At 34.1% G+C, this 23,268-nt stretch overlaps 1 protein-coding gene across 12 annotated transcripts in view; it reads left to right on the forward strand.

Moving 5' to 3' along the window:
* Window positions 1-23,268, forward strand: part of GULP1 (GULP PTB domain containing engulfment adaptor 1) — a 208,718-nt gene that overhangs the window by 107,696 nt on the left and 77,754 nt on the right. For all 12 annotated transcript variants that reach the window (XM_053918863.2, XM_045198434.3, XM_053918862.2 and 9 more), the window contains 2 exons: window positions 11,025-11,099; window positions 16,580-16,641. In XM_053918863.2, the coding sequence (XP_053774838.1) occupies window positions 11,072-11,099; window positions 16,580-16,641 (90 nt within the window). In that variant the 5' untranslated portion in view covers window positions 11,025-11,071. The remainder of the gene's footprint in view (window positions 1-11,024; window positions 11,100-16,579; window positions 16,642-23,268) is intronic.

The raw sequence follows: 23,268 nt of genomic DNA on the forward strand, positions 1-23,268 counted from the left end.
CCTACCTTCATCTTATTCTAACTAACCTGTAAAGTCGGCATGCCCTTGGACTCAGTTGTTACTTCTCTACTTACACCTACTTTCTAGCTGACCTCATCAGCTACACACTGGTTACTGCACAGATTATCTTCCTGTTCCCACTCTACCTGACAGTCCAGACTCCTCTCCCCAAACTTTCGCTCAGTATCTCTTCTTCCATGTCTGTCAAGTATTTCAGAACTAACACATTTAAAACAGAAGTCTTGAATTTGACCTTTCAAACTTAGTTTACCCCAAGTGCCCCCTTCTCAATAAATGGCACTTTACTCATTTAAAAAGAAAAGAGAAAGTAGTGGATATCCTTGAGTTCTCTCTCAATATCCATCTATCAATTTGACTGGTCAGCTCTCCCTTTGAAATATAAATCAAATAAGGGTCTTAGGACATTTCAGACTGGAACAAAGTGACCAAAATTTCAAGAACAATGTGGCAAAAATTAAAAGACGTATCTATGGCTGTAATGATAATTAAAAGATGCAGTGAGGATGACGATAATAATTCTCAGGAACTGGGATGAACTGGGATTGAACTAGAACAAAGCACAAGTGTAGGGATGCGGAAGCTGCTCTGTTTCTCTGAGATAAGACAGAAGGAGAAGAGAACAGGCAAAGAAGTTAATGACTGGGTGTTTGTATTTCAGTCTTAAAGTGGGCGATCACATTGCCCGTTTGGCTGGTGGAGGTAGGAAAAAGTGAAGAATATTAAAGGGCTGGCATCAGTCATCTCAGTGAAGTAGGAGGCAAGATTATCTCCTAGGATGTGACTTGACAAGAGTAGAAAATATTTGAAACAGCTACTATGAAGTATCAAAAGATAAGGAATAAAAGGGAAGGCCCAGTCTAGAAGCCTAAGTTGTACAGAAAGTATGACTTTCCTCTCTCAAATGAGTTTCTGTTTTCTCCTGTTCTCAGGGGCAGGGGCTCTGACATTATCCCATAAATGCACCGCAAGACTCCACGTACCTGGGTGACTAAATAGAGGAGAATGGCAAGAGAGTGCCAATCTTGTTCAAGATTTATATGTTGATGGCAGGTGCAAAGTATTGAAATAATCATTTTCCTTTATGCCATTCCTTACCCCTTTCCCCCTCTATATTCGTCAGTTGTTTAATGTACATATTTTTGTTTGTATTTGTTCTTTTATTATTAGCATTATTTTGTGTATAAGTGTTACTTAATTGTGGCTTATCTTGCTCACCTTATTTGTTGCAGTTAGCATTGTGTCTAAGATTGACTCACATTGTTATATGTACGTTTAGTCATTAGTTTAAATGGATTGTTCTATACAATATTCTGTGATATCTATATTTGTACCTATATCTATATCTGTATCTATACCTGTGTCCCATTTTGCTTCCCTCTTCTACGGTGGTAGACAGCCAGATTTCCTCCACCTCCTTACCTTCACACACAATAACGAGATTCCTCACATAAGTCCTTTTGTGGATCTGTGAGAGTTCATTTGGGCTGAATATTCGATAATGCAGTTTATGAGTTATAGGGTGTATGAACATTCAGTCTGTGTAAGCACCATGGTTTGCTTTTCAACTGAACAAATTAAAAGGATAACGGATTAAATGTAAAGTTTATCTGTTTAATCTTTCAACACAGTAATTTATCTATAAATCATACCCATTTTGCAATTTAGTCCATTTATGTTGCTTTTTACAATTGTAGTTGTTACATTTTCTTACAAGTATTTTGTTTGGTTCACTTACTAATGACTTCTTATTCTTTTCTCATTTACAAATGTTTTCCTCCTGTTGATGTCAGAAACGCCCAAACCTGTAGAGAATTTTTGTAAGAGTTTATCGGAGCCCAACTGATGACACATGCAGGGAAGCAAGATCCTAAATGGTCTAGAGAATTACAGTTTTGAAGCTTCTTTTATGTATTTGAATTACGGAAAGAACTACACTAGGAGGGGGTTGGATTACAAGATAGTTCACAAGATTATATGCTCAAGTTTATTTCAAAAGTGTGTTAACCCTGATGCGCAGATACAATGGACAGGGCTTACTTATGGCAAAGCTAGGCCTTTTACTAAAGAAGTTATGCGCCTGGGGCATGACTGCCCACCATGACCTGCCCAGTTAGGAGTGTATGGTCAGAGCACCCTGTGAGGTTACCTTCCACAGATCCCCTTTTATCCACGTTCCCTTGCCCCTAGGTGTATGCTATCTACATTTTCTTCTATTATTAGAATTTTGTTTCTGTGAAAAGTTTACCCTAGATAAAGAATATTGCTCTATTCTTTATGTGTTAAATTTTTTCTTCATTTTTGGTTTTGAAACCACCACAGAGGTTGCTTGATATCAGTGGATCTTTGGTCTGAAAATATGCATGGCTTTATCAAATTGTTCATTAACTTAAGTTGTTTCGATAAATTTATTCCAACAGATGAAATATTTCTTATACCAGAGAATGATCATGCATGTTATTGGCTTGTTTATGTGTTCTTTGATGAAAAGGGGAATTGTCTTTATTTGCATAATTTATAAAAATCCTGTGCAATATGTGTAACTATGTAAGATTATATTTTTTTGTTAATTGGATTACTGAACAACCTTAGAGCATTTCTTAACTCCACAAGTATCTTCAAATTAATTTAATATTTTTATTACATGTTTTCAACACATTTTGACAGTGAAGATATGTGCTGGTATTACCATAAATTGTATATTGTTTTAGAAAACTTAATTTGTCCATTCTCATTGCAATTCGACAGATACTTACTGTACGTATCAACTAGATGCTAAGGATGTAAAGATCAAAATTATTATTGATTTTAGAGAGAGACAGAAAGTGGGGAGAGAGAGCACGAGAGAAACGGAAACATCGATTTGTTGTTTCACTTACCTACGCATGCATTGGTTGATTCTTTTATGTGCCCCGACAGGGATCGAACAACAACCTTGGTGTATCAGAGTGATGTTCTAACCAACTGAACTACTTGGCCAGGGCAAGATAACAAAATTTTTAAAACTCGTATTAAATTACTTTTCTAGTATATGGGACATTCTGTTTGCAATTCATTTGATGATGAAATGAAGGCATTTATTAGTGCAAGAGAATAAGTTCCATTTAAGTAGATATAGTGCATGGAAAATTTGCAAATTATTTCAGTGAAGTAGGTTGGGGTTAGTTGCCAGAAATCTTTCTGAATCTGACCAAATGGAGTGTCAAATACAATAAAGAACAAATCTGGATGTAGGTAAGGAGAGACGTTATATGGAACGATTACTGCAATATGGGGAAGGCGAGACTGCAATAGGGAGAATGGTTTGCTTACCGACTCAAAAGCTAGCAAGGGCTTTCCTTTTGTAAGGAGGAGTAAGTAAGGCTACAAATAATAGGTTGTGGGAAGGTGGATGATTGAGGTGGTATGATTAGGGACTAATGCAAAAATCTTTTGTCCTGACCTCACCCTATTCTTAGGAAAGGCTCTGAAGGAAGGGTTGAGTCCTAGGCTGAGGGTGGGTCAAAGTTCAGGAGCCTGGGGGGAAGGAGAGAAGTTTAGCTAAAGTTTGGTAAAGTAAAGGTAGCAGCAGGTATTTCATCCAGATTGGTCACTGACACAGTTTAGCTAATTATTTGTGAAGCAAATAATGGGAATTTGGAGGGTCTTTGTCTTGCCTCTCTTGAGTAAACAAGGAGAGTGCCCTGAATCTTATCTAAGTCAAATGGGGAAGGGTGGTTCTTTGCAGTAAGCCATTTCCAGAACACAAAAGGGTGGGGGAATTTCCTTAACCTTTGTTATTTTCCAGGATCACAGAGCTCAATATTTTCAGGATGGAAATAAAGATAAAGAGATTTCCCAGGAGAAATATTTTGGCAGCTATATATGAAAGACTGGTAGAAATCCACAGGAAGACGGCCCCAGAATTAAAGAATACCATAGTCCCACTAAAGTTAAAAATAGGGCATGCATGATTGTAGTGGCAGAAACGGAACTCATTCTTAGCTGTGGCTAAGCAGTAGTGTGTGGGGGCAAGTGTAGTGGTAATGTCCAGCACTGCCTAACAGCAAAGAAAGCGTGATATCCCAGTGTAAATATTTGGAAGCTTTGTTTTTAAAGATTAGATTTCCTGCCAGTCAGTTCCCTCCCAGTGAAACCATTCACATTGTGAGATGCTCTGGGTGTCCAGGGAAAATATATGAGAAGTTTCTTCTGAGGTCTCCTTTAAAAAAAATACTCTCTCTCTTTCTCTCTCTTTCCCTCTGTGTCTCTCTCCCTGACTTGATGAAATAAAACTCTCTCAAAACAAAAGTTCATAAAATAATTAAAATGGTAAGTCTATGCACATTTATAATTTCTGATTATTAAAATTAAATGCAAGAATAAGAACTGAGCTTACTGTACAAAATACCAATCTAAAAAGAGTGGACATTAAAGGAAGAGGTTTATATTAAAAAAAAAATTCATTTCAAGTGAAATACCCTAATAAAAGGCAGAAAATAAACTGGAATAAAAATTTTCATACTGTTGTTTGTTTGTGTAGATCAACTGAATTTTCAAACGATAAACAGTTTACAAATTTTAGTCTTAAAATCCATGAAGTCCTAGACTTTTAACAGCTTTAATTGAGCAGTCAAGCTATTTTATTCTAGTCTTTCAAAGGAACTCAGATGCTTTTCCAAAGATAATGTTACCTCAGTAATTATATCCCACAAGTTATCACTCTTATGATATGAATATCAAAGTGTTTGGTGAAATCACCAAAACAGTAGGTCTAAAAAGAGGCAATTCTTATGTGTAAAATCAAAATTAAAAGCAGAGATATTATACTGTTATGATTTTAAAAATGGAGAAAGTATGAGCAGGGATTCTACAAAGAACTTCAAAAGGAAATAAAATCTAGGTTACCTGCGTGTGTGTGTGTGTGTGTGTGTGTGTGTGTGTATGGTTGGCCAAAAAGTTCATTTGTATTTTTTTTGTTGTTAGATGGCTTTAGTAATGCTTAGTTGTCTTTAACTGCATTTGAAACAATTTTGTTAGATTGTATTGTGACAGCTATCATATCAGCATCCATTCAGGGGGCAACTGTAATTGAACAACAATATAAAATTAAAAAAAAAAAACTTATCAATATTGGTGAATTTTTGTGTAGCCATTTTAATATTGAAGATAGAAGAAAATATGCAACATTTTCAGCATATTATGCTTTATTATTTCAAGAAAGGGAAAAATGCGACTAAAAAGCAAAAAAAAAAAAAGATTTGTGCAGTGTATGGAGAAGGTACTGTGACCAATCAAATGTGTCAAAAGTAGTTTATGATATTTAGTGCTGGAGATTTCTCACTCAATATTCCACAGTCAGATAGACCAGTTGAAGTTGATAATGATCAATTCCAGACATTAATTGAGAACAATCAACAATATACCACATGGAAAATAGCCAGCAGACGCAAAGTAACCAAATCAATAAAGTTATTAGTGAAAATGAATAAATGTGTCTTTTATGGGGAAAAAAAATGGACTTTTTAGCCAACCCAATATATTTAGTAGAGAACGATGTATTCTATTGTAACTAATGTTTGTTTCAATATACGGAGTTTTATTTGTCTTTAAATTTTTTTCTCTTAGCATAATTAATTTATTGTGTGATTATCTCATTTTAGAGAAAAGCTGACCTCCCATTGAGGATACAAGATAATGAAGAAAACTTAGGGAGAGAATAGTTAATTGATCACTGAATAAACTTTCAATTAAAAAATATCTCAGTATCCAATTATTGGGACAAACTGCTAGAAGCTTGCCGAAGTTTAGCCCAGAATTTTATAGGCACTTGTGAAAGTACTGTATTGGGATACTCTTCAAACCCATGCAAAAGAGATTGCCCAGACAGATTGAAAACCAGCACACCTCCTTCTCTGGAGCTTTCACTCTTTGGTCTTAAGGAAGCAAAAACGACTTCATTTGGGGTGCTGAGTGGTGGCGCCACCTCCAGGCGATATATGGGAACAAGGGGTATCTCTGCAGTACCCCATTTCTGCACTGAATATTGTGATATCCCAACATTCCCATAATTATTGCCCACATATTTATTGTACAATACTTAGAGGGTTTACAGCTGTGGAAGTGACTTTTGAATACACTTCATCATTACAGCAGAAAATTGTTTTTGTCAGATTTTATAGCTTTCGTTGTTAGAAAGGATCGGCTATGTATGTCCATTTTTCTTTTTGATGCATTCTAGCCTTAATTTTGACTGGACTCTTGGCACTGGAGGAAATTCAGACTGCTTTAATTTTGTTTCATATACCTGGTATTTCTGGATCCTGTGTATTGTTTTTCTCACATACAAGGCATTCTGAAGGGTTGACCACAGTATGAACTGCCCAAATTGCTCCCCTCAGACCTTACCTCACTCCCACTCAAGGGTGTTGCCGTGTGGGACATAGATGGCTCCCTGAAGGCTAGTAGCAGCGTGGCTAGGAGCCTCATGTCCATAATCAATCTGCACCACACGTGCTCTGTCTGCTCTTTTGCTTGCAACCTTCTTTCCTCCTCTCACTTTTAGCCTTTATCCGTCTGGGAGATGACTATTCACATCCACTCTGATGCTTTCCATTGACCAAAACAGTAACTCTGTGCTTCATCCACTCATTTCCAACAATATGGACCAATCTTTGTAGGTATTGTCCCTATGAATAGAGTCCCAAACCTTTACCCACTCCTTCTCATAGATGCTAAGTTCTTTGAAAACAAGGATCATGTCATATTTATTTTTACTTCTTCCCTCCTCTAATGCTTGTCACAATGTGATCTCAAGATCAGCAAGAGGAAAAAAGAATTCAAAAAAATGAGGGTAGTATAAGCAGCCTCTGAGAAACCTTTAAACGTACCAAAATCAAAATCATAAGGGTGACAAAGGAGAAGAGGAAGAGCAGGAAATTGAACTTATTTAAAAAACATAATGAAAAAAAGACCCTCCCTAATTTGGTGAAGGAAATAGACATATAAGTCCAAGCACAAACAGTCCCAAACAAGTTGGAGCCAAAAAGGACCACACCAAGACACATCATAGTTAAAATGCCAAAGGTTAAAGATAAGGAGAGGATCTTATAAGCAGCAAGAGGAAAGGAGACAGTTACCTACAAAGGAGTTCTCACAAGACTGTCAGCTGATTTCTCAAAAGAAATTTTGCAGGCTAGAAGGGACTGGCAAGAAGTATTCAAAGTCGTAAAGGCAAGGACCTACAACCTAGATTACTGTATCCAGAAAAGCTATCATTTAGAATGGAAGGGCAGATAAATGCTTCCCAGACAAGGTAAAACTAAAGGAGTTCATCATCATCAAGCCAGTATTATATTACATGCTAAAGGGGATTATATAAGAGAAAGAAGGACAAAACCATGAATATTGAAATGACAATAAATTCACAATTATCAACAACTGAATCTAGAAAACAAACTAAGCAAACAAGCACAACAGGAACAGAATCAGAGATTTGGAGGGTTATCATCTGAGAGGGGGAAAAGAGGAGAGTAGGGGGAAAAGCTGCAGGGATTAAGCATAAATGGTGGGTACAAAAATAGACAGGGGGATGTGATGTTAAGAACAGTATCAGAAATGGAAAAGCCGAAGAACTTATATGCATGACCTATGGACATGAACTAAGGGAGGGGGATTGCTGGAGGGAATGTGCCCTGACTGGGTAGAAGGGGACAAAGGGGGAAAATTGGGACACCTCTAGTAGCATAATCAATAAAAAGAAAATCAAATATTTTTTTATGAGTGTTGTATCTGAGATACAGGTCAATATTAGAAAACAAAAGAGGGAAAACATGATAAACAATTACATTCCAAACAGGGAATTTCAGAAAAGAGTAATGTCGCTATTTCTCAGCAAATTATAAATATATATTTAGCACATACTATATGGCTTCCCCTCCTGGTAATGTGAAATTTCTCCGTTTTTGTACTGGTTAGTGTTCATTGGTTATTCTTAGATAGCATTTGTTTATAAAACCAAAGACCATTGCAAATTACAGTTATAAATATAATGAAGGAAAATTATCTTATAATTGGAAATTTAAGCACGGAACCTTTACAGCAGACATGACTAGATCAAGAAGAGTGTTAAAAGTGAGCTAAGGAGGATTTTGGAGGCTGAAGTTCCAGTAACGAGACACTGCTTTAGAGTACTTAGCAAACCTGGAGGAGTTAATGCAGGATCTAAAATTTTTGGCATTCTTTCATAATTACCTTCCTGAAATACGTATTCAGAAATGTACATAAAAGGTTTGAGAGCGAAAAATATATCTTGTGTACATTTATAGGTGAAGCAACTTGTTTTTTTTTAATTCTCTTAGTTTATTTTCCTAGAACTAAACCTAAGTTTATTTTCCTAGAACTAAACCTAATAATTAGACTTCATTATTTTACCAATATTTCTTATGTCTTGGTGAACAGTAAGATTTTTAAGTAATTATGACTTATATGTGAACTATGTTTTAATTAGTTTTTATATTTTTAAAAATTATATCCTTGAAAAAATTCCAGGAAAATTGTATTTTAAATGCACTTATAAGGATAAAAATGAAATTCAGAACTAGCTATTGTACAAGTTTGAATAGTCATACCATATATAGTTTTTTAGTCATAACAATATGATTTAATTTTTTATTCTTATTTTATTTATTATTATTTTTTAGAGAGAAAGGAAGGGAGGGAGAAAGAGAAGGAGAGAAACATCATTCCTCTGTGAGAGATACATCAATCGGTTGACTCTCGTTTCCTCTTTCACTCCTGCAACTAGGGACCTGGCCTGTATCTCAGGCATGTGCCCTGACTGGGAATCGAACCAGCTACCTTTCGGTTCACAGGCTGGCATTCAATGCACTAAGCCATGATAGCCAGGGTAATTTTTTTTTTTTTTTTAATAAGAACTTGGAAAGCAGGTTGTAAAGCAGGAAACAGCCATTCACTGAAAAGTCACACTGGAGTTATGAAATAGTCTACAAATATCAGTGAATTTCCTTTAGTAAATCAATTTTCCATCCTAAGTGTGCTGGATTTATTTAAAGAAATGATTGTTGACTCCAAACTTTAAAAAGAAAGTAGCCCTACAAAAGGTTAAATTTATAGAGTAGTTAATACTGATTGGCCTCACCGTGTTTTGTTAATACTGATTTTAAATGAAATTTAGGATTAAAGTAATTCATATAATTACTTTAATGTTTAAATTAAACATTACCTTTAATGTTTATAATGCATTTTAAATTTTTATTTAGGGATTTCAAATTCTAATTGGTTTTAAGTTTAGAGTGATAATGTTTCAATAAATTATAAATTTTTTATTGATCACATGTATTTATTTTTTAATATAACTAGACTTAAATATCAAGTTAATTCGTAAGTTTTCTAATGATATTTGTAATGTAAATATTTAATACAGAATCTTGCCTCTGGATTTTTTAGAAAGATAAAACTAAAACACATATAATGGTGTGTAATAAACTCAAATTGGGCCTTAAAAAATCACCGTTACTTTCCCTCATATCTAATGAGATTATCCATTCAACTCTTTATTTATATATTTTTAAAGTTTCTAGCCTTTAAAGATGTTGCTCCTCTGTCTTCTATTCTGCAGTGTTTCAGATGTGAAAACCGCTGCCATTCCGATCTTTTTCTCTATACGTAATGTGTCTTTTTTTCCGGCTGCTTTTAATACTTTCTCTTTGTCCCTGGATTTAAGAAATCTGATTTTAATATGTTATGTGTGTAGTTTTCTTATTTCTTATATTTGGGGTTTGTTAAGCCTCTTGAATCCCTGGGTTTATATTTTTGGAGAATTCTCAGCCTTTATTTCTTCAAATATTTTATGCTCCTCTTCTCTCTCTCTTCTTCAGGGCCTATTTGACAACTTGTAGTTTTTTCACAATTCGGTGACCCTTCCTTTTTCCTTCCCTTCTCCCTTCCTTCTTCCCCATTCCCTCTCCTCCTTCTCTTTTCCCCTCCTCCCTTTCTTTCTTCCTCTTTTTTGTCTGTTACATTTTAGATAGTTGCTATGTCTGTGTCTTCAATTTGACTACTTTTTTTTTGAAATGTCTTAGCTGACATTAGTCCCATCTGGTGTACTTTTTATGTCATGCATTGTGTTTTTCATTTCTAGAAGTTTGATTTGGTCGTTTTAGCTCCTCTGTCTCTAAGTACCTGCTTAATCTATGCCCTAACTTCTTGAGCATATGGAATGTGTGTGGGTGTCCTTGGATATCACTACTATTATTATATGTATATGTATATGTAACTATGTATATTATTTTTCACTGGATCACTTCTGATTGATTTTTCTTCCCATTGTAGGTTATTTTTTAATAATTTTTATGCCTGATTTATTTTCTGTTGGCTGCCAGATATTGTGAATTTTATCATGTCGAGTATTGAATATTTTTATACTTCTTATATTTTTGAACAAATTTTTGGATACAGTGAAGTTACTTGGAAAAGGTTTAATTTGTGGGGGGTATAATTTTTAAGATTTGCTAAGTGGGGCCAAAGCATCATTTATATGAGTTTTTATTTTTTTCCACTTATAAGGTAAGAAAATTATTAATAATCTTATTGATGTGCTACGGATTATGAAGTTTCCCTCCCTCTCTGCTGGCTCTTGTGCGAGCTGTGAGACTTCTCGATAAACTCTGTGGGGGACTCCTTCCTCAGTTTTGGTCTGCTTACTAGATTTTTTTCTCCTTAAATTTGCAAATAACTATAATTAGTGATAGATGTCTAATAGGAAAAATACAAGGAAATTTAAGAACTTTAGAGGAATTTCATTTGAAATATTGTTCTTATCTGCTGTGTCACTCATAATACTGAGTACTTACGTCTATTCTTACCGTGTCCTTTGGGAGCTTTCAAAATATTGTTTGTAAACATTTTTAAAAAAAATTTAAAAGACTGTGATTAAAATAAATTTGCACAAAATGTTGTCCAACATTTCTTCATTTACGATGTTTAACATTTTGTTATTTTCATAGGATATAAAGTGTGACTGAATCGAACATCTGTTTGGCTGATCCTCACCATGAACCGCGCTTTCAGCAGGAAGAAAGGTAAGCGTGCCGGTCGAATAGCTCTGTGGTCAATTCCGTATTACCGTGAAAGGCAAGCGGAGATGTTTGTTAAGCAGTCAGTTTTTCCTACTACCAAACCATGTGGCTCAAGAGCGAATTTAGTATAGAGCACGCAAATTTACAAACATTGCCAGTTAACCTTTTTTGGTCATCACCCTAATGGAAATGGAGTTATTTAATATACTTTGTTCAGAATACACTTTTGATAGTATGTTCTCTGATAGTTTTATTCTGGGGTGTGGAACTGCAAAAATAAAATGATATGAAGCTAGTTCTGACTTCACCTCATGTAGCCATATAACACTCCCACAGCTTACCTATGGTTACCTTGATTTAAATTCACTCCTGTGTATGCATATGTGTGTGTGCGTGACAACACTTTACTTTTGACTGAGTAGTATGTGAGGATTGATGATAGGTGAATTGATAGCAATGAGGTTAAATTAAGTTTGTTATTAATTTTAAGGTAGGGATTTAAACATACATATATTATATTATATATACAACTATCAGTATGGGAATGAAAGAAACAGCTTTCATTGATTTTTTTAAGGGGGAGGATACCATCATTTTACAAAATATGATACACTCATAGGAAAGATAGAAAAGTTTGATAGTTTTATGTAGTCAATGAGGATAAAATAATGTATCCTTGTTATTTTCTAGTGGTGAGCACAGGCCTCTCTCTTATATAGCATGCTGTCCATGCTGCTCAAGGTCTGAGGTGACTGAAATCAGAAGAAAATTGATGAGGCAGGATTACAGACATGGGGGTGGCACGGGAAATGACCTGTTAGGTCATGTTATACACTGTCAATTGCCAAACCTGGGTCCATGAAAGCAAACACTTTTGTTGTTGTTTATATACATATGTTGTTAATATATGTGTATACATATATTGTGGGTAAAAAATGGCTGAAGAATAAAGTCAACAGTGTCATTATCAAAGGTTCCAGTTCATTTTCTAATATGAATAATGAACGGTCCAGAACCAGGGAATAGATCTGCTCTATTCCACACAGTCAGAAACAGAGTGTTCTCTCTTTAGATAACTAATTGACACGTTGGAGCATGCCCTTACGAGAAAGGTTGAGATGACATCCGGACTTTGAACCAAACAGGAGGGGAGGGAGCATGGCTGAATCCTTGGCATGACAATGGGAATTGTCTTACAATGTTTGAAAGGCTGTCATTTGGTCATGAAACTAAGTTTAATAAAGGACACATATAGATAACTTATATGGTCATTGATTTAATGTAGGAAACACATTTCAACAAAGTTGTGCAAAAATATAATGGGATTACTCAAAGTACTAACTTTTTTTTGTTACCGAAGCAAGAGGTGTTCATCCGGATGTAGTGCAGAGGCTTTAGGTAATGTGAACTTTCGGGTACTTTCCCACCCTGGGAAGCTAGGAGTTTACTATTTTACTTGTTTTTTTCTGAATAAGGGGAAGGCAAAGTGACATTTATTATGGTCTGTATTTTGCATCTGATTTAAAACATATATCAAAAGTAAAATGGTGTTTGTTTATTTTTTATTCCTTTTACTAGTAGAAAATATCTAGAAATGATTATCTGAAACATTTCTAACAGAGTAATAAAAAACCTTGTATCTCAGCTCATTATTTTAATTACACTACCTTATTAAAAAAAGCAACAACATTCTGGAGCTTCTTTTTTTATTTGATTGTAATGCCCTTTCCCATGGTTTTAAAATTGCGACTCCACACTTCTAATTTACTCTCTATTTGAAGGGAATTTTAGAGGGCTTATTCACTGAGCACTAATCCCAACAGTTGTATAGCAATGCGAGTAACTAGCAATTTGTATATTTGTCTCATTTGAAGACAGTGGGAATGTAACCATGAGGAAAGTTAGTGTAATTTAGAGAATCAAGAAGGGGAAGTACTTGTTATTTTCTACTTTGTTTCATTCTCTGAATTTTTTTCAATTTCTCTTATTTTTCAGGTTTAATGATTAAAATATACACATTAGGAAATTGTTGATCAATATTTTACTCTAATTTCAAGTTAGCACTTGATGCTGGAAGTTCTACCTTAAGTTCACAAGTCCCTGCTGAACCTTTCATTTAGTGAGGTTGTTCAAGGAAAAATCTTTAGAGCCTCTGCTCTAGTTCCAACCAATAATACTATTTGATTTCATTTTAATATGAGTTGGGAAACTTGAATTATATGAGAGAATCCATATATTCTGACAACTGAGTTTAATTATAACTCTAAAAAATATATAATTCAATTCACTTTTCCAATAAGTAGCATCAACATGCATTGTATACTCGAAACACAGAAAGATGGTCTTCAATCAGTAAAAGCTCATGTCTTATTTTATAGATGTCCAGTTCACTTATCACGTGCAGCCTTGCTAAATCATCCTGTGTCTCAGAAGCCTAAGGACAAAAGATTATCTTAAACCTAGAAATAATTGTTTTTCCTCTTTTTATTAAATCACCCAATAAGTAATTTGCCTGCTATTCTTGGATTGAATTAACTAGGTCCTTCACTGATTTTTTTGCAAAAACTTTAATGGTATTAGCGCTGCTTATTTTGAAGATTTTGAAAAAGATTAAGTGTATTAGAATTGCATCATTTCACACAATTTTTAGTAGGCAAAAATTAGTCTATCTTCGTAATTATTAATTAAATGTTAATGAATATATTTGTTTAGTAACTCTTTTCCCTGTTAGTTTTCTATCTGAATTTTTTAAATACAAATTTTATTTATTACATAAAAATGAGTAGCTTACTGAAAATGCATAAACATAGCATGTGAATAAATGTGATTAAATAATTCAACTAATTATACTTTATTTTCCTTAGCAGTTGACATACTGATAAGTAGACATAATCATAGTGCATAGCACTTAGCATTCAACGTTTAAATATTACTTCCCTTTGTATGATCCATTCATAGGCATCTATTCATCCAACAACATTTAGTTTTAAATTTAATAAACTCAGAGTATTAAGCTTTGCGATATAGAAATAATGAAGTTACTACATCTTTCTTGATGAGGTCTTAATCTAAATGCATTTTGAACGCTTAAATTTATTGTCCCAGCAGTGAGAGTGGTTTGTTTAACACTTAAGTATTTTGAAATGTCAGCATTTCAACTTAAGTGAGTGTTCACTATTGAGTCAGTGATTACAGTTTGATTTAGGGGGAGGGGACACATTCTCGAATGTCTCTATTCCCCTTCTTGTACCACCTCCATGCATCTAATTGCTTCTGCGGGCATTTGCAGTGACCAAGGACCATCATCTGTACTAGCTCTTCAAGGTCAACCTCATCCATATAAGTTAATATAAAAAATTTTATTGTGTCAGGTTTTTTTCTTTTGCCAAAGTGTAAATTAGGATGACAGTAAGGACTTGTTTTGGAAATCCTTCAGGTTTTATTAGTGTACTTACTACCTATACTAGAGGTAAGTAATGAGCAACCAGTAAACTGGCAGCACTTGATGTGTGGATATAAATTTTTTGGCGTGGTAGCAACTGCAGCTTGTGCACTACGAATTTAATATTGCAATTGTTTTAGTCTGTCACTAGTAAAAGCTGGATATACCTACGTTCTCCCTAGGTCCCTGCAATAGGAAACTATAACTGAGGTAATATCATCAGTCTTCAAATAACAGCAGTTTATGGAGACAGCAGTTATCTCTCAGCCTCAGGATTGGAATGAGCCATCATATTTGGACTTTAGTTAAACCTTATTTCTCCAGAGCAGTGTTGTCTGTCTTAGAAAAGTAGCCATGAGGAGAGTTGAGTTAAGGGGTAAAAAGGAGAAATTAGGTGTCTTTTCAGGTTTCTTAAATGCAGGTCTTTGGTGGTTTTATTATCTTGGTGATTTAATTGTTTTGGTGTATTGTGTTGTGATTTATTTATTTTAATAAACAAGGGAATAAACAAGGGCTAAGTTATATCCCAAATCTAAGTACAAATTACCCTTGAATTAATCATGTCACTATCCAGTAGCAATTGTAAAGGGAAAACTATAACAAAAAAGTAAAAGTTTCCCACATGAATGTCAATGCCAATATGTCAATATTGCTTTTTGACGCTTAGAATGCCTTGCTTCTCAAAATGTTTGACCCAAGTACAGCTATCACATACCCTTCAGTAGTCAGAGATGGTCCTTAAGTGCATCCAAACATGGCATTTAATTGATCCCTCATGTTTGGTCTTAAAAGTTGTGAATAAGGCATTGTATTCCAGATACATATTTCATATAAATATATTGCATTATCCTTCAAATGGTATAAAATAATTGATACTCCGGAAGTATGTCATTTTTTTCTATGTCTTCACATTCCCCCAGTTTGAGGAGAAAATGTTCAGAACATTTCCAAATGTTCTGAATTGAATGTTTAAAATACTTTGTTAGTATTTCAATATTTCCTTACAGTGTGCACTTATTTAATATTTTTCACAGTAAAATGTTTTGATTTTATTCTGTTCATAATATTGATTCTACATTTTTAAATTTTCATGAGAAATTAAATATTCACAAAACCCCATTAAAGGAGACATAACATATTTGAATATTGATAAAGTTTTACTACAAAAAAAAAGCAGTTAAAAAAGTCAAATTTGGTTGGACTAAGCATTAATATTTTTTACTTTTTTTCTATTATGCATTCCACAAAATATTTGGGATGATGTATGGAATTTATAAATAAAGTTTCAAAATTGAATGAAAAGTATATGTTATATTATATCAATAATATACAGTGGAAATTAATTTCAATATTGTCTGTCCTTTTAATTACTTTTATCTCTAATATCCCATTACTCTAATCCAAAGAACATTTCAAGATTGTCTATATCAAAACTCTTGATAGTAGACCCTCAATTAATGTTTCTCCAGGTTTGGATTAAAAATTATCCCAATATCATATTGATTTCTAAATGAACTTAGTAGATTGACTTATTTTGGAGTTTTATAAACGTAGTTATCAGTATAATATTAAAATTTTCCTTTACTAAATAGTTAATTCTTTGATAAAATAATAACGATGAGTAAAGATGAGATTACTCAAAGGATTGATTATTGATTACGGAAGTAAGAAAAATAACTTTTAATTTATGAGAATAAAAAAGAAAAAGTTATTACAAAATTAATCACATAATTGGTATAATTACTCATAGTTCAACTGATGTTATTTTTATATATTCTTTAAAAACCCAGTAATATTTGCATTATTTCAAAATAATTTTTTTTTAAAAAACAGGGACTTTTAGATGAAGGAAAGAATTCTCTAACCACTTTCCAGATACATTGTTTTTATATGTAGCTAGTTTCTCTTCCTTAATTAAGCAAAAGAACCTTGGAATTAGAAATGCTGTCATTCATATCAGATTCCTTACAATTGCTAATGCATGAATATGACACACTCAAAACCTATAGTTTAAGCTAACACTGTGTATTCTTTATTGCAGACAAAACATGGATGCATACGCCTGAAGCTTTATCAAAACATTACATTCCTTATAATGCAAAGGTAAAGTAATTTATATGATATTGTTGAATTTGTTATATATCTATAATATTATTAATTTATGGTTGATCTTAGAAAGTTTGTTTATGCATTGGCATTTTGTGTAGAAAAAAATTTGCGTAGATAAAATAATTTTGTAGTATATAGTTTGGGAAGTTATTTTTCTCTCTAAATAACTGATTAAAAAAAAACAACAACTTGTATTCTTTATAATCTCTGTTAAAGTCATGCACGTGTTTTCTTCAAATGATTTTAGTTATTGTTAACTAAGTTATTTGTGGTATCATGGCCTGTAGGACATAAAATAACCAACAAATTAGTGTCCTTTAAAAACATTTTTGTTGTATCACAGGGATGAATATAAAAACTAATCTGGATATGAGAGAAATGAGCTGCAATTTTAATGAATGTAGTTATCATCAAAAAAACAAAGAAAGGAACAAACAAAATTTAAGCTGTTAGGAAAATAGAAAAAAGGTGTATTTTTTGCTGAAGTTTTTGTTCAGATTGCTGCATTTTAAAAAATAAAAACAATCTGTCTTCTGTGTCCTCAAAGATTCAATTCATTGTTCTTGGAGAACTAGAGGAATGAATGCACTATACAAAATAGTCTTTAGAGAAAAATGTTATTTTGGGGTTAGTGAGTACCAAATCTGAAATAGATTTTAGAGAAATCTGAGTTTAAATATGGAAAACACAGAAGTGAATTAAAGCATTGGGTTTGCGAATAGGAGAGTGGTCACACTTAAGCAAGCGAACTTTGGATAGTGTTGGGGGGAAACAGAAAATGATAAAATTATTTTTACAAGAGAAGTTAAGAGCTAATAGGTTAATACATTACATGCTGGGATATAATGAGATTAGATATGAGAAATTATTTCAGGAAAAAGTTTTTTAAACTTATTGAACAGAAAATCGATGGTATTTCATAGGGAGCCTCTAGAGTGCTTGTGTGAGTCTGAATCAGCAGGAGGAAGCATTTACTAGGCCATCTAGAAGTTCTCCCAGAGCTGTTACTCAACAGTGAATTTGTAGAGTGAAGCAACTATATGGTTTTGGGGGTTTTTTTGGGGTTTTTTTTGCTGACTTTGCAGCAAAAATAAAAATGTTTTAAAATACTTTCTCTGTAAAACTAATATATTTGACATCACTACAACACTTATGAATTTCTCTGTAAAGTTAACATGAGGATTTAATTGCCATGATATGGCATGTAAAGTTTAGTTAATGAGAAAAATTTCAGCGTTATCCATCTCTTCCACAGGTATTCTTTATTAGCTATTGAGAAACTATGTGAAAACAACTATGTAGAAAGAAATCTTGAAAACCACTATCATTTTAAAGTGTATGATTTTTTAAATAAAATTTTAGTAGAATTCTGTCCTTCAAGAGAAGCTACCACAGGTTATTTATTTTTGTATAGGTTCGAAATGTCTCATTTTGAAAAAAATGGTTTATATGGGATTGGAAGCTTCTAATTAAAACTACCTTGAACTTTAACTCTGTGGGTTAATGCGACAATGGAGACCTGCTTGTCTATGTGAAAAAGTTGCCTGTGCTAATTCACAGGCGCGTAACAACTGTACATCACCCCACACTGTAGAGGGCACAGACACTCCTTCCCAGCAGGGCTTGGTGAGGTGTGGGAGGGCGGGTTGGTTTTGTCCACTCTAATATGGCCTCTTGATTGATAATGTATGTCATGTATACCAAGTAGCGTTACAACTGTATGAAGAGCTTTTTTTCTTTTTTTGAATGTCCTCCTTTGTAGCACTTTTTAAATCGATCATTTAGTAGTTATTTTTTGAAAATTTTCCATTTCTTGTATTAGAACACATGGCACTTGACAACCAAGTCCATGTCCATGGGAAGTACCTTAGCACAACAGAAAAAAATACCAACTGTAGACATAAAGGTGTTAAATAAGTGATAGAAGAATGTCAATAATAAAATAGTTGCTCAAAAACCATTAGAAATTATTCATTTATTTTTTTATTTTTCACAGGACTTGCCAAAGTTCTTGTCTCATAGTCAGCATTCAGTATATATGTATTTAAATGATTTATTTACTTTTAGAGAGAGGGGAAGGGAGGGAGGAATAGAAGGAGAGAAACCTGGCCTGCACCCCAGGTGTGTGTCCTAACCAGAAATCGAACCATTGACCTTTCACTTTGTGGGATGACACCCAACCCACTGAGCCACAACAGTCAGGGCCAGTATATATGTACTTAATGAATGAATGCATAAAGCTCTTTCTAAGGTAATTAACAAAATTGTTACATTTCATTTATCCTCAATATATGCCGGGCACTATGCTGGTTTGTTTTTACACAATCTCATTTACTGACTCTGTGGAGATTATTAAATCTATGCATAGGAGAAAACTTCACATTTTGTATAAAAGAAAACTAAAAGATTAAGTAATTGGCCCATTGTCGTAGAGCTAATAAGACCTAGATTTAAAAACTGAAGTCTATCTGAGTTTAAAGCTTTGCTTACTTTTGTGTGTATAATACCTCTTGATCATCCACTCATTCATTAAATAACTGTTACATATAAGGTGCAATTGCTGAGACTTCATGAATGTTAGTGACACTTCAGAGCTACATGACACAGGCTTGTATTTTAATGGATCTTATTGTCACAGGATAATATCATACAAAAAAATACTATAAAAAGGAGATCATGTTCTGTGCCATTCAAATGGCACTTAACAGAAGGCTATGGAGATTCAGAGAATGGCATCTCTGAGGTATGAAAGGGGGGGTAAAGTAGGGTCAAAACAAGGGTGAGGCGACCATTTCAAGCTGAGACATCGGAGCAGGCGCAGCACAGAGTCAGTAAGGTCTAAGGCACAGACTGAGTACAAGAGTTGGCTGGACGGTAAAGGACTAATGATAATGTAAAGTACTTTATCAGTTAAAATTCCACCTGAGAAACAGAACTAGTAGGGTGGACAGACACGCACACATTTATTTTAAGGAGCGGGTTATGCAGTTTTGAGGGGCTGTCCAGGCAAGTCTGAAATCTATATGCCAAGCCATCAGGAAGGGCAGGCTGGATGCTATTGGGCACAAACTGACCACGGGTAGAATTTTTTCTTCAGTAGTGCTGTCTCATGTCTGTTCATCAGTCCTTTAGATTGATTGTATCAAGCCCACCCAGGTTATTCAGCATCATCTTTTGTATATTAAGTGAACTGATTATAGCTGTTAATAATACCTACAAAATAACTCCATGGCAACACTTAGATTATCATTTGATTAAATAACTAGATAGGATAACCTGGCCAAGTTAACACTCACACTGACCATCACAAATACTGATGCCGGGCAAGGCTAAAAATAAAAGAAATTGGGAAGACTTTGAATGGCAGGAAAAGCAGTTTGAGCAGTGAACTAATCGAATAGGATTTTAGGAAGATAAATCTGTAGCAATCTGAAAGTTGATTTAGATCAAGAAAGATAGGATGACATTGAACTTCTTAGGAAGTTACAGCAGGTCCTGTAATAATGGTGTTTCATTGCAACTTTGAAGAGAAGCTGTAGGAACATAACTCTTTATATTAATCAGCCTGTGGTAAAATTGGTTATGTTATGTATTGTTTTTGCTTAAAGTTGCCAAACCCATTGATGGTAAGTGAGGACTTTATGTACTTTCATGGTCCAAGTGTGTGGTCATAAGTTTGTATACGGTAGTAGATAGACATACAGTGGAAAATAGAGATGTGTTAAATATTTAAGGTGAAGAATTGGTGCAACAGAAGAATAATTTATATGTGGGGGGAAAAGAAAAATTTCTATTTTCATCCTGGCTAAAAGGGAGAATAATCATACCATTAAAAGATTCCCACCATTTCACTCACTTTTGGCATCTACAGGTTACAAATTAATCTGGTAAGTTTAACAGAGCTATTTAAAAATATAATTCTACCTAAGTAATAAATATATAATCACATATACATTTAGATGTTTTCAGCTTTAAAGTTATAGTTTTCTGCTTAATGTTATAATTCCTTTAGTTTTTTTTTTAAAAAACATATCTTTAGTTCCATATTTTCACTTTATAGAACATTTTATTTCAAAAAGTCACATTTAATATTCATAGTGTACTTATTTCAATGTGGATATAAAATAGTAGTTGGTTTCAAAGTTTTAGTCTACATAGGGTTCATTAGTTTTCAGGATTTTTTTTTAATGAGCAGTGACAGCATTAATACTAGTGCATTGGGAATTCTGCATATTATTCTGTGTACTCCATTGTTATGTTTTTCAAACAGTTATACTCCATGAAAAAATTGGTTATGAAATCAGTGCAGTAGGTCATGGAAGGCATTTAAAGATGAATAGAACAGAAGAGAAAGGGAAAAGAAATTTTCAGAATGCATATGGTGAAATCAATTTGTTGCATGAAATTGTGATTCATAATCATAAGGGTTCAAAAGCCACTGACTTTAAACAGTAATCTGCTTTTAAATAGCACCAAAGACTTCATCAGATTTAACTAATTTAAATCATAAAATAGTAGTGGGGGGAACTGCTTAAAAGAACAATTAAAATTTTACTACAAGAGATGATTCACATGTAAGTTTATCCACATGTCTTCATTGGATATCACATCTTAAAATGATTTCTGAAATACTCATATAAACATGGCAAGAGTGATACAGAAACATAGTAAAATGTAAAATATAGGTTTGTGCACTCATTCGTTCATACATGGACTTACTCATTTGAATCAAGCTCCTACTACATGCCAGGTCCTGACCTTGACAATAGGAATTGATTAGTGAACCAAATAGACAAAATCCTGCCCTCCTAAGACGTACATACAATAACAAAGTCATAATACTTTTTTGAGAGACACCAATAAGAAAATAAATAATAAATATATTCATATACTATATTATATAGTATGTATGTATATATAGGTATATGTAACATAGTGTAAACAATATTTTATTTTTTAATAAAGTATTCCAGGCTATAACAATTGCTATGGAGAAGAATAAAGCAGGATATTGAGGATTGGAAGAAGTGGGGAAAAAGGATGCTATGTTACGTAAAGTGGTCAAGGAAGATCTCTGAGGAGGGCAGAGGCCTAAGGGGAGAGAAGGAGTGAGGCATGCGACTGCATGGGAGAAGAGTATACCTTCCAGACATGGAAGAGCATTGACTAGCCCATGCAAGGTGGGACCATCCTCACGTAGGAAAGGACTATCCAGCGCTCAGGTGGCTGACAAGCAGGGAGATTGTGGTAAATGTCTGAAAGGCACATGTGCAGCAGAACAGGTGGAGTGGCGGATGTCTTCCTGTGATTGTAGGGCCTTGTAGGCCGGTAAAAATTTGAGAAGCCCTCTATGTAGAGAGTTGAGAGAAAGTGATGAAATCTGAGACAAGTTTTTAATAGGAGTTAGCTGTAAGGAGGCACAGGTGGTCACATATTAAGAGTTCAACAGAGGAGTCCAGGCAAAGAAAGTGTGATTGTAGCTCGAGTGGAGTAGGATTTGGAGAAACCTAGTGGGCATCCCAGTATGTTAGATAGGTCTTGTGTTAGCTTTCTGTTGCTGCTATAATTAGAACATTAAAGCAGAAATTTTAAAATACTTTTCGACCACATTTACCGAAGACTGTAGTATTTTCCATTCTTTCCAGCTTGTGACGAAAATGCTGAAATACCTTATTTATAAAGGCTAAATACTGAAAACACTTTTCTTTCAGGGAATTTATTATTTTGTTGATGTGAGGTAGCCATTCTCTAGATGGAGAATTGTCACAAATCCTTCATAAAAAGCACTTACTTATTAAATGTTTTATTCTAAAATGTGTAATCATCCACAAAAAGGCTGATGTATTTATTTTTTATGAAATATCCAACTTTGTTAAAATATATAAGAATGACATTCTAAAGATATTATTACATTAATTTGCACCGTGCAGCAATAAAGAGAGTCAACATTCCCGGATTTTCTGTTAACCGTGTTCCAAGTCCTAAAAGTGAGTGAATCCAAAATAAGCAGAAACATGGATCTTAACCCTGAAAACTCAGAACTTCTCTGGGGAGAGAGAACAGACACATAAAACAAAGAATTTTAGTAAAAAAAAATTAAGTAGAGATGATAACTAACAAAATAAAATTTGAATGTCAGAAAGAGGTTTAAAAAGAAAAGTTACATTATATTTCAGTGATTTTTAGAGAGATCACAGTTTCATATGCGAAACATACATTGTCTGCCACTACATGTGTTTGACGAGAGAGAAGGCAGACGGAGCAGTGACCGCAGGATCTTCCTGACTCAGTGAGTGACGGGTTTCTAGCCAGGCTTACACAACCTTCACAGCCTAATCTGCCTCAACAATTTCAGTTTATAAGCTCTTATTTGGCTTGAAAAAACAGAAAACAACAAAGAAGAACAACAAAAAAAGATACAACCTCAGAACTGACAGTAAATGGTTAGAACTTGAATATTCTCATCCTTAATAGTTGAAACCCACATGCTAGCCACTGACGTTTGAAACTTATAGCAAAACTTGGTTAGTAGTCATTGATATAGGGAAATCAGAACCTGGATATGTGGTATGCCCAGATGCACCCCCAAAACCAATGGTCTACCCCAACAACTCCATCGAT

Source organism: Desmodus rotundus, chromosome 2, assembly GCF_022682495.2.
Source record: "Desmodus rotundus isolate HL8 chromosome 2, HLdesRot8A.1, whole genome shotgun sequence".
Taxonomy (NCBI): domain Eukaryota; kingdom Metazoa; phylum Chordata; class Mammalia; order Chiroptera; family Phyllostomidae; genus Desmodus; species Desmodus rotundus.